Here is a 12086-nt window from a genome sequence, read left to right as displayed (position 1 = left end):
TTGAAAGCATCATTTCGACATACTAAAAAGGCAGAGAGCTTCAAAAAAACATTTAAAAGTTCAGATTCTTGTAATATTTTAATCTAAAATAATTCAGAAGATTACACATAAAACATTTAACAATTTGCCCCATTACTCTGCAATTTCTTCCACTTTTACGCTATATTGTCCATAGCACAAAGATATTGCTAATAATTTTTTTAAATACCTTTATCTTTATAGTAAATCTCAGATAACTTTAGGATCAGTTTTCTACTATCACACCACTACAGTGGTGGATGCCAGGACAGGAGGGAACCCCATTTTTATTAACTTGAAAGGTACCCGCCTTCCAAATTGTATACGGAAGGATGACAATTAGGAAGAGAAACATGGATTTTTTTATCATAAATTAAAGATGTCAAGGTTGCATTTACTTGTTTTGTAATCTTTTCACGCAGAGTAAATTCACTTTAACAATAATATTAAAAAACACATGAGAATAAAACTGTATTTTTTCATGCCTGTTTGGGATAAGAAGTCCAACTTTCATAATGTATTAATTCAGAAACAGCACACAACTTTCAGGCCTTCTTTAATGAGTAAATTGAAAAGACAGAGACTATCAATCATTCTTTTGATTTCAAATGAGAAGGGAAACAAAACTCCAATTCCCAATTGTCAGACTAGTGCTGATTGCAGTGGTGCATATTAGGTGTGATGGAATGCTGGGCTATGAAAAACAAGAGTATGTTCCTTACGAAGTTATGACAGATCTCCAGCTCTGCCTACAAAGTTAGGAAATAAATGGGTTTAACTACTACAGAACGCATAAAGCATGAGTAACTACTAGAGAATCTGAAAGCAAAACTGCCTTCTAGAACTGGAGAGCTGTCAAAATCTCCTCTCAGTTTTTAAGGCCACTTAGTTTTTCTTGATGACTTGCTGTTCAGAGAATTCTAGTACACTGAAAACTAATTTGAATGGCATTGAAGAAAACACCTCTTTCTACACATTAACACGAGGTGGAGCAATAACTCAATGAGATCTTTATATAGTATAAAATATTATGTCTAAATTTTGAAAAAAGTTATCTAAACAATACATTTGAGAAAGATCATCTGTGGGCACTCACCTTTCTCCGACACTGGTGCTTTTGGCAATCTCGAATTTTCGTACACTTTGTTTCACACAGATATGGCTTATGACATGGCATGCGTTTAGTGTGCTTTCCACAGCGACACTGCTTTTCAACCTCCTGGGCAGCAAGACAGATAAAAAAAGCAGAGTATTTTTAACACACACAAAAAAAAAAAAAGAAAACAACACGATCTACTACTACCTGTAAAGTACAAGGGAAAGTAACATTTACACTGCTCTGTCACAACAGGAAGTTTATGACGTGCTCTGAGCAGATTAGCTATCTGTGAAGTAACTACCTGGGGACCTTAAGTTGGTATTGCAAACACCTCACTGTAGCCTCTTCACTCAGAGGGAAGTCACTTCAAAGGAACCAAGCAAGTGTGTAGTGGAAGATGTCAAGTGTAAACACAACACAAATTCATCCAAAAAAGAACCCCTCCTGCACAGTAAACTAGATTCATCCATCATGAATAGAGGTAAAATGTAAGTGAGCAGGTCTATCTGACCTTCATCCCAGCTGTCATGTGCTAACTACTTTCACCATAGACTTTGCAGCCAAAGCTGGCTCAGGAAGAGACAACTGAGACCAGAGAGCAATGGGTTTATAGACCAGACCACAGATGCTCCATGGATGTTTGGACCAGACCGAAACTTTATTTTCTTGTTTGTAAGAAAACAAGAAAATAAAGCTGTTATGCTGTAGCTGTTATGCTACAGCACCTTCCATTTCACTAATGAAGGAATATCATAATATGACAAAGCCACAAGGAAGCTAGAAAATTTGGGGAAAAATTGTCTTTTAGGATATAATTAATTAAAAAAATGACAACAAACCAAAAATAGGCCCAAACAATAAAACACTCATCTATGCCTCAGTTCAGATACATAATGCTCAACTACTTATTCAGAAATGTATTGGAGCGACAGGCGAATAGAAAAAGAACGTGCTGCTTTTAATGAACATAAACTCATAGATTTTGTGATAGATACAACTTCATTTTCCTTAGGAGATTCGCACTGTTTCAGGCATACAGTTCAAAAACCCTAACAAAATGTGAACTTGCTACAGCAAGACTAACCTGTCTGCATATTTCACAGGGACCCCGATGACAGCGCTGTGAACATTTATGGATGCCACATTCCAGAACTTTGTCACAACTATCACCACAGGTGGGCACATCTTCTGTGCAAGGCAATGTAAACTCTGTATAAAAAGACAGAAGTACAAGCAAACATTTAGGAAAAAAAAGCCAAAATATTTAGGAAAAAAATGCAAAGTGTAACGAGTTCAAATGCCAATTCTCTCTCATTTTTTAAAAAGCTTCTCCAGAATTACTCAGTTATTCACATCGCAAATTAAACCCCTGGTACTAAGTAAAGCTTTGAAAGCTATGCAAAAAAAGTTAATACAGTGTCACAGTTGACTGTAAGAACTTTTTGTGGACCTAGAGAATTAACCTAAACTACTCATTGTCAAAGACTGGATGAGGTTTTTTTTTAATTTATCATTAAAAAAAAAAAATGTAGCTTACTTGTTTTTCCACATGGACAGGACCTTTTCCCAGAACGAGGACAGTCTCCACAGGGACCAACATGACAAACTTGTTCACATGTGTGATTACCACATGGCAAACGTTTCCTACACACCTGAGAAACTCAGAAAAAACAAGTAAATGAAGTGTAATGGAACTACACACCAAGACAAAGCAACCTAAGGGTAAAAAGTAGGAGACACGTCTGGATGGAATTTAACTTTCTTTACATTTTGCAAACAAATTTTATATTTTATGAGTTCACTATATAAAATTGATCATCCCTGCAGTGATCCTAGTCTGAAAGACCCATGTATACTGAGGAGGTAGTGGTTCAGATAACCTGAGTAGTCCAGGTCTGTGCTGTGCTGCACATACAGCTTAACCTTCAGGCCTGCATTATACTGCACATCCGCCTTGGCTGTAGGATAAACATACTGTAGCAGAGGAGATTGGAGGCAGCTCCCACTTGGTACCAGTGATTATGCTGCCTTTATCTAGAAGTGTAGCAAGAAGTCTCACCCAAACATCCTTTCTGTTTGACAGTAGAAATTATGATCAAAGATGCTTTCTTGTAACAAAATCTTACAATAGTTTCAATGACCAAAATGGGAAAGCTCGTTTTACAGATGGGGTCTGCACTGCATGCTGCAGATTCACATTTCATTTGATGATGCACAGCTTGGGGTTCCGAACGTCTAAAAGGACACACTATATTTTATATTATACTCCCTTAGTGTTAGCTGAAATAACCTGTATTTTAACCAATACTTCACAGAGGCTAAGTGCCTTCCTTACTGGGATCAGAACGACCAAGTACCTCCTGGTGCAGCCTCCCATCTGCCACTTAATTTTTTTAAATTATTTTTATTTTTTACAGTTGATCAATCCATAGCCTTGATCTTAAGCATGAGCTACAAATATACTTCAAGGAATGAATCACAAAGTTTTCATTCTGCTAGTCACTAGAAGTAAATAACCATGAAAGTCTTGCCTACTAAGCTGTGGTTTCATGCTTATTTTTGGAGGCAACAGCTGAAATTTCAATCTCAAGTACAAGCAGAATATGCAAAGTCAAATTCTCTATTACACTAACCCTAGAACAATTCCAGAACAGTGACATTTTAGCTACTACAAGAAATTAACTGGGCAACCAACTAAATCTGTTCTCAAACACTGCTGCCTATATGTTCAATTGCAATTTCAAAACTTAAAAAAAAAAAATTATTTTCTTACCGAATTGAGTTTTTCCAATCCTTAATTACACCAAGTAATCAAATTTTATAATGATGAGAAATCTGTTAAAAAGAATAGCTTCAGCATACCTGATCACACTGCCACTGAGGACTTGCACAAAGTCTTTCTGCTGCCTGTCTTCCACAGATACACCGTTGTTTACTGACACGTGGACAAGGCTGACAATCTCCTGTATGTAATTGCAAAGTGACATTAAGAATAGGAGTTGCAAAAGGATGATGTATCTTAACAATTGAAACAACTACTCCTCCGAAGTTTAAGAGAGCAGGTGTACCTGCATGACAGGAATTCTCACAAGTATGTTGTCCACACAGCAGTGTTCGTCCACACGGCAGGCGACACGACCACTCCTTGGCACTGCACCTCCGGGGCACTGGTTTAGCCTTCTTACAGTGACAGGTTGTTGTGACCATCTTCGGGCAAGGTGGACAGGGTCCTAATTACAGGAAAAAGAATAGCTTGCTAATGGCCATTCAGCAAATGCAGCCTTAACTACATCTCTTTTATTCTTGAGAATTTTAAACATACTTAACAGATTTTAAGTAAAACTGTGTAACAGCTACCTAAATACAGGTCACGCAACCAAGAGAGGCAAAGGATTTACCTGGATGACAAAGCAGCAAACATTTATGACCACAAGAAGGTTTGAATTCCCTCTCACATATCTGACCACAGGAGTGAGGTACCAGCCATGGGTCCACTGTTGGATTCTCCACTTTTCCACAGTAACAGTAATACCTACTGGGAGTTTCAGAGCGCTTGTATTCAAACCTACATTTTGGACTACAACAAGGGAAAAAGGAGTGAAAAGAAAAGCAACTTTTTAAAAAAAAAATTTAAAAAGAAAAAGCAATTCTTATCATTTTGGCTTCCCAAGATTGTTACAATGCTACCAATAACATTTTTACAACTACTATAACCAATAATAATATAATTAAATTTATAATATACACTGAAGGTCTTTCTATATGTCAGATTTTACAGTGCATTCATTAGAACGTCTAAGGAATTGTCCCATCACAGCAATCTCTTTTCTTTAAGATTATACACAGATAAGAATTCAACACAGTAGGAATCAGAAGAATTTGTATGATAGGCAATACCACAACAACGTATGCCACAAGGAGTTAACCTACTTAAACAGAACTAATTAAAAAAAGGGATTAAAAAACAGGTGTTTACTAACAGCAATCTATGTAAGTCATGTAAAACAAAGTTTAGCGATGCTACTAAAACTATGCATAATAATTAGAATTTTATCTGAAAAAATTTAGATTGAAGAAGCACACCTTTATTTGTTACCCTTGATGTTGAAAGAAATTAAAAAATACATTATTGCTAAAGGTAGATAGGCATTAGAGGTCTGGAACTTTTAAGTGCCACAGGCTCTACAGGCTTTCACGTGCAAGCCATGGATGAGGGAGGCAACACTAGGAAGAAGAAACAAAGCAGTTTACATTTCTGGCTACACTGGGAAATGACAAAAGACAAGGAGCTACTCCTCAGAGAAGAACAGGGACCTTGAAAGACCTATGCAGTCATTTTTATCAAATAAAACGTCAATTTGCCGTGATACAATACATTACAGACCATAAAGCATTTCTCAATAGGGCCTGCATAGCTTTAGCATGTGCCTGAATGTAAAATAAAATACCATTCACCTTGAATTTTTTTCATTATAAACATTATGCTAAAACACAAAACTAGTTTATAGTACAACAGGCATTATCAACTTGAGATGCTGCCAACCAAAAACTTGATACTTTTATTTCCTAAGCAAACTCACTTAGGAAATTTATTCATGCAGCTACAATATTACCTTCTTTTTTATACAATCTCAAGTAAAACTGCTAGACTGGCTTTAATGCTGAAATTATACAGAGACTAAAAGAGTAAATAATAAATCCCTACATCTTGCTATTTTAGGATTTCTTTAAAACTTATTTATTTCATGTTGCCAACTTTAAAAGGGACAAATATGCAAAGCCATTCAGGAATAAATATTAGAAGCTGAGACATAAGATAGATAAGTTACCTTCTCAGAAGTGAGAACAGATTTGATGCAGTAAGTTTTTAATATCACTGTGAAATATTCCTGAATCATGTTAATGAAAACTTAAAGATAATTTTAAAAATCAATAGAAAAGTCAGTCTTCTAAAAATGCTTTTTGGTATGCACATCATTTACAGGTATTGTTCCTTTCTAAAGTAACACCAGTTCATATAGTTTTCACAACAGAAATAACTTTGTAGATATACCACAAGAAGCTCACCATGGCCAGGGATAATCTTTCTTCCCAAAATCCTCATCCGTCAAAGGAGACGACACAAGGAAAAGGCTGTCCTTGGCCCACTTCTGGATACACACCAGGTGAAATATACAAAAGCACCCACAGCAGCTCCAGACCTAAAGAGGAGACATAAATGTCAATTAATTTAAATTAGGTTTCTTTCTGTTTCTGTTGATGAACATCCGTAGTATCTAAAGAAATACAAGCTTTCACTTTTCCCTTTAAAAAATGGGTTTTCAGAGATAGATTATACCCATTGTTAGATGAATACAGGAAGTTCTATTGTTACAGATTCATACCTATAAATCTTTTCTTCCCCGACTCCCGGGGGAAGTTTTTGCCAAGGCCTATGGAGGCCAAAATACTCAGATAATCAGAAAAATGTTGATTTAAACACACTGTTGGAGGTCATGTAGCACAAACTGATGCCCAGAGAAGGACTATTGCCAACTTAGCTCTGTTCAGCAACAACTCTGCCTTGCAAAGTTGGAAAGTCCTGAGGGATGGGGACTCTGCAACCATCCTGGACAACCTACTCCAAGTGTCATACTACCTTCCCAGTACCCAGTCTGCACCTTCCAAGCCTCAGTTTGTTCCACTGTCCCTTATTACACCACCTGGCACCACAAAGGTGACTTTGGCTCTACCTAAACTATTGCAATTTGATAAGAAAAGTGCAGCAGAAAATTTAACTTGTATTTTTTTTTTTAAATAATTTTGGACAGTGTTATAAAATTACACTGTGAAAACATGGAGAATTTTTCCATTAACTTATAGAGGACAAAGTCAATTACAAAAGTTTCTAGAAGTACAGTAACTAACTTTGCAAAACTAAAGCTAAACAGGAGTCATTAAGTAAACAAACACTGAAATTCAAGATAACTAGCAAACCAGTGGTTATAAAAGACTTCCAGGTTACCAAATCATCTCACTTCTGCCGAGATAAGATTATGAGGAGACACAGAACTTCAAACTCAAGCTAACATATTCATTATGGTCTGAAAAAATACGGATAAGTATGCTAAGAATTCACACAAAACGTATTGCATTTTTTTAAAAAGTTACTGACTATAGTTTCATCAGGTACGTGTAGTCCATCTATATTCATTGCAAGAAATTAAACCGTTTTCTGCACTTCTTTTTGATGTTAAACATAGAGTTGAAAACATGTTTTTGAGTCAAGTAACTACACTAGAAACAGGGTTTAGCCTGTCAACGTCAAAGAGAAGTTCATACATAACAATAAAAGTGAAAAAATATTTGTCCTCAAGTCTCTGCTATATAAAATGTACCTACATGAAACAGGCTGGATTTCTCTGACGTGCACGCTTCTTTCACCTGATGAGCATTTGGGGCAGCAAAGCTTATCTTAGCTCCCCTGCTATAAATCTAACAATAGTATCTCTTAACTTCTTAGTATTTCTTGCTTTGGTGTTTGCTACACCATAGCTTATTGGATACACCATTGTAAGCACTGGCTTTCGAGCACTTATTTTTTACATCTGCTACTCCTTAAAATTTAAAAATAACTATTCTACACTATGATAACAAACATATGTAAAAAAATCATATTCTTATTACAAGCTACATATATAAGTACTTATATATAAGTGTTCCAAAATCCAAAGATGCCAAGTGCTGCATTTAGTACTCTTACCATTTTAAAGCTAACAATCCCACGAATTACCTCAGTATTATAATTAAAAACATGTTATTCAGACAGTTATATTTGTTTCATTCTAAAAGATTACTGAAAGTACTTACAGCTTGGTTCCTTTTAACAGAAGCAATGCAGATGAGACATGTCATAGCCCCTGACTGAAAAGCTTCATTCATGTACTGTCTTGTACGTTCCAGTTCACTTGCATCTCCATCTTTAATGTACAAAGATTTTTAAAACAATCAGTAACGTTCGATCTGCTATTTGGTACATGTTGAGACTGCTGGGGGTTTTTTCTCTGAATAAAGGCCAGTCATATTATTATAAAACCACATTTAATACAGTTTAAAACTATACCATTGCTTCTGCATGGAAAGACAAGAAATACTGCCAGCATGCATGGCTGGGAACAAATATTCTTTAATGCAAGACATCAGTATAGAGTGCTTTCCTTCCAATTATGGAAAAATCCTAAAACAGAGACAATGACACAGCATTGTTTATGCTTTCATACCAAAATAAAAGTCAATAAATGAAAAAAAAATTACCAGTTTGACTGGTGTAAATGTTAAACGTTTTGTCCAAAATCTTTCCTTGTTTCACTTCAGCATCTTCATCATCATCTTCAGACGAGGAGCTTAATTGATCTCCAATTAGCTTTTTTGCTGCAGCCTGATTAGCCTTCTTAATTTCATCAAATTTCTTCAGTGAAGATAATTCTATTAAGAGAAAATATTACCGATGATTAATACCATGATAGTTAATCATAACACTACATTCAGTTCTACATACTTTCAGCTGTCCTTTTTTTTAAAGAACTTACTGATTTTATTTTTTTAAGGGGAGTACATTGTTACATTTTCAATACCTTACAAGAACAGATAAATAGTATTTACTTCTTTACTGTGCATAATCCATAAAATTCACAGCAGGAACTATTATCTATCAATTACTACTGACAAACCCAACTAAATATACCAGAATATATGCATCTATAATGCTGCTTTATGAAAAGGATACTTAGAAAACCACACACACATCCTACAAAAACACAACTTTCAGAGCATGAGGAAGAAAAACAGAAACTGCACAATTCTTGACAATTGTTATGATCTGCAGATACCCTACAGGTAACTCTCTCTGCATTTGGTATGTCTTAAATTACGACTTTCACTGATGTCCCTCAAATTCGACAAATCTTTACTGCAATAGAATGTTCATGCCGTTTCACAGCTGGCAGCATTAAAAGCAATGGGGTATTTTAATACAAGCTTTTTTTGAAGTTACTGCACGTGAAATAGAGGAAGGTTCTCACACAGAGGTACAAAATTATGTAACTCAACAGAGTTCATAATAAACCGAAGTGCCTTTAAGATAACATTCCACGGAGATATAAAGGTCTTCAGCAGATCGCAGGTCTTAAGTACCTCCTAGTCTTCCGTATTAGACTATTGCACCCAATATATTCACTAGGGTGTTGTCAAGTTTAGTTTTAAGGCTTTTCTTAAGAAACTATGCTGCCACTTAAAAGAGCTCCGACTTTGGCACTTTCGTGCTGTATTTCACAAGGATTAACTTGCACTCACAGCAGCCCCGCGCACCAAAAGCCCAAACCTTTCCCAGACCGCGGCAACGCGGCTCCCTAACCAGAGCACCTAAAGATGCGTGTCCCTACCGGGCAACTCCAGCCGTGATAAGAAACTGATACTTCATCCTTTACTTCACACTTTACTCTTCTGCTTCAGGAGCACCGGCTGTGCTCCCTCCGGAGGACACAGCCCCGAGCCCTGCGCCACTGCCCGAGGCCCCGCATCTCCCGCGGGCAGGAGCCTGCAGGCAGCACACGGCACATGGCGAGCACCGGCGAGCAGCGCGGAGCGGAGCCGGGGCCCGCCAGCCTCCCTTCCCCGTGGTCCCGGGCACAGCCCCGACCTGGCCACCTGCAGGGGCTCCGAGCCACCGCCGGCTGCCCCGCCCGGGACCCTGCAGCTCGGGTAGGGGGGACAGGACGCGATACTCACCGCTGGCCCCCTCGCCGATGGTCCCTGCGGCCGCAGCGCGGGCACTGCCGCGGGCCCTCGGGGCCGGGGGCCGGGCGGCCGCCCCAGCGCGGGCGGCGAGTCCGTCCCCGGGCCTGGCGCGGCCACGGCCGCGGCCCCGGCCTCCCTGGCGCCAGGCAGCCTCCATTCCTGCCCCGCCGGTGAGCGGAGGGCGGTGGAGAGAGACCGGTCCCGGCACCGCCACCCCGAGGGGAGCTGAGTCTCCCTCTCCTCCCCGCCCGGCCCGGCCCCTCCGCCCGGCGCCGGCGGTGGAGGCGGCGCGGACGCCGGTGCTCCCGCGGCAGCGCGACTACAGCTCCCAGCGCCCCCCGCGCGGCGGGCGGGGCGGCGCCGGCACCGCAACCCTGGCCCGGCCCTGCCCGTCACTGAGTCACCCAGACAGACCTTGTGGTTAGGATAGGTCAGGGACCACCTGGTCCCGCTCTTAATCCTCCACTGCCAAGTCCGCCATTAAACCACGTCCCTAAGTGCTACATCTGTAAATACCTCCAGGGATGGTGACCCCACCACTTCCCTGGGCAGTCTGTTCCAGTGCTTGACAACCCTTTCAGTGAAGACATTTTTCCTAATATCCAAACCATACTTCCCCTGGCACAACATCAGGCCATTTCCTCTCTTCGTGTCACTTGTTACTTGGGAGAAGACACTGACCCCCGCCTCACTACCACCTTCTTTCAAGTAGTTGTAGAGAGCGATAAAGTCCCCCCCAAAAGCATCCTTTTCTCCAGAGTAAATTTTTGGCAGCCCCTTCTCTGGCATGCAGCTCTTGCCTGCATTTGCTTCATAGCTCCTCTTCAAAGTATGAGAGTCAAAAACCAACCACAAAGCCTGTTTAGAAACTTTATTTAAGTATATCCAGAAAGTTTTACTGCAGGACAAGTTAAAATAGTTTTAATTTTATTGACATTTCCTTTTAGCACTTATACGTTGTCATATGCTAAGAGAAAATCCCGTATTTAGCCTTTTTTTCAGCAAAGATATTCTCCTAAAAGTTGAGTAATACAACATTTCCAGTCATAAAGAGTCTGAAAATAGTAAGCAAACTACTGGAAGTCAATTCTGGTTTTCTGTTTTATTTCAAAGTGTTTTAAATTAAAGAATTTTTATTCTTAAGAAAGAGGTAGCTAGTGAATACAACTCATGTCTTAGACTGAAGGATCAATTAAAAAAACCTGTTAACAGTAAATATCTGTCTTTATTAATTAAAAGTAATATCATATTACACATTTCTCAAATACAAAGTATTAAACACTTCAACAAAGGAGAAAAGTGCTTCCAGGTGCCTAGTGAAACATGGTGTAGCCATCTAGGATGCTGCTGGCATACAGATTGCAAATTATATGCAAGGCCTGGGTTGGTATAATGCTGATTGTAAAGTCCAACACTCACAATATAGTTAAATGACAAAATAATGCTTGTTCTCGTGTGCAGGGTTAGAGTCTTTAGTGATAGGATGGCATATTCTTTCCCCTCATGAGTTCATTAAGCCATTTGTCATTCAAAGCACAGGATCAACAGTGGATGAAAGCCATTTCATATTTATATTTATCCTTGTCGTTCCGTATATATCCTATGCAATAAGTACTTCATAACATTTAATCCCTGCAGTGGAATCAAGAGTTATTTATAAATCTCTGGCATTCTGGAAAACATCAACATTACAAAAAGTAAAACAACCAGAAAGGAATGTACTTTATAAAATATCCAATTTATAATATCTCCATCTCATTAAGGAGCAAATGAATGTGTAGATATATTATTGACATTAACATGTACCTATGTATTTTTTAAGAGTGGCAGTCCAAGTTCCCAGGGTAAACAAATTGCCCTAAATACAGAATTATCCATTCTCTCATTACAGTCCCTTTCTTGACTCCCTTTCATTAAATTTATCCAATGCTAAGTGCCTATGATCAAATTCTACTGAAAATACCCATCTGAGACCATAACTAAGAAAAACATTTTTGCCAATGAAAAGAGACATAAATTAGGGGGAAAATCCAAGAAGATAATGCTTCTCAAAGTAGTTGAAAATGGAGCTAACATATAAAACAGTAGATTTTACTACTTAGAAATAGTTATGAAGAAAGATATACCCTATCAATGGAAAAAATAATCTCTTTAGTTGTATTCTTTCCCCAACAACAGCTACAGAAGATACTGC

At 38.6% G+C, this 12086-nt stretch overlaps 1 protein-coding gene across 1 annotated transcript in view; it reads right to left on the bottom strand.

Moving 5' to 3' along the window:
* The window catches only part of NFXL1 (nuclear transcription factor, X-box binding like 1), a 46590-nt gene extending 36403 nt beyond the window's left edge, over positions 1–10187 (bottom strand). The window contains exons 1-10 of the mRNA XM_064652892.1: positions 9884–10187; positions 8411–8581; positions 7967–8076; positions 6185–6318; positions 4516–4694; positions 4186–4347; positions 3980–4080; positions 2655–2769; positions 2202–2326; positions 1115–1237 (exon numbers count right to left, since the gene is read on the bottom strand). Of these exons, the coding sequence (XP_064508962.1) occupies positions 1115–1237; positions 2202–2326; positions 2655–2769; positions 3980–4080; positions 4186–4347; positions 4516–4694; positions 6185–6318; positions 7967–8076; positions 8411–8581; positions 9884–10049 (1386 nt within the window). The 5' untranslated portion in view covers positions 10050–10187. The remainder of the gene's footprint in view (positions 1–1114; positions 1238–2201; positions 2327–2654; positions 2770–3979; positions 4081–4185; positions 4348–4515; positions 4695–6184; positions 6319–7966; positions 8077–8410; positions 8582–9883) is intronic.
* Between the last annotated feature and the right edge of the window lie 1899 nt (positions 10188–12086).

The sequence above is a fragment of the Pseudopipra pipra genome, chromosome 4 (assembly GCF_036250125.1).
Source record: "Pseudopipra pipra isolate bDixPip1 chromosome 4, bDixPip1.hap1, whole genome shotgun sequence".
NCBI lineage: Eukaryota > Metazoa > Chordata > Aves > Passeriformes > Pipridae > Pseudopipra > Pseudopipra pipra.
This window is presented reverse-complemented; position numbering and strand designations above follow the sequence as displayed.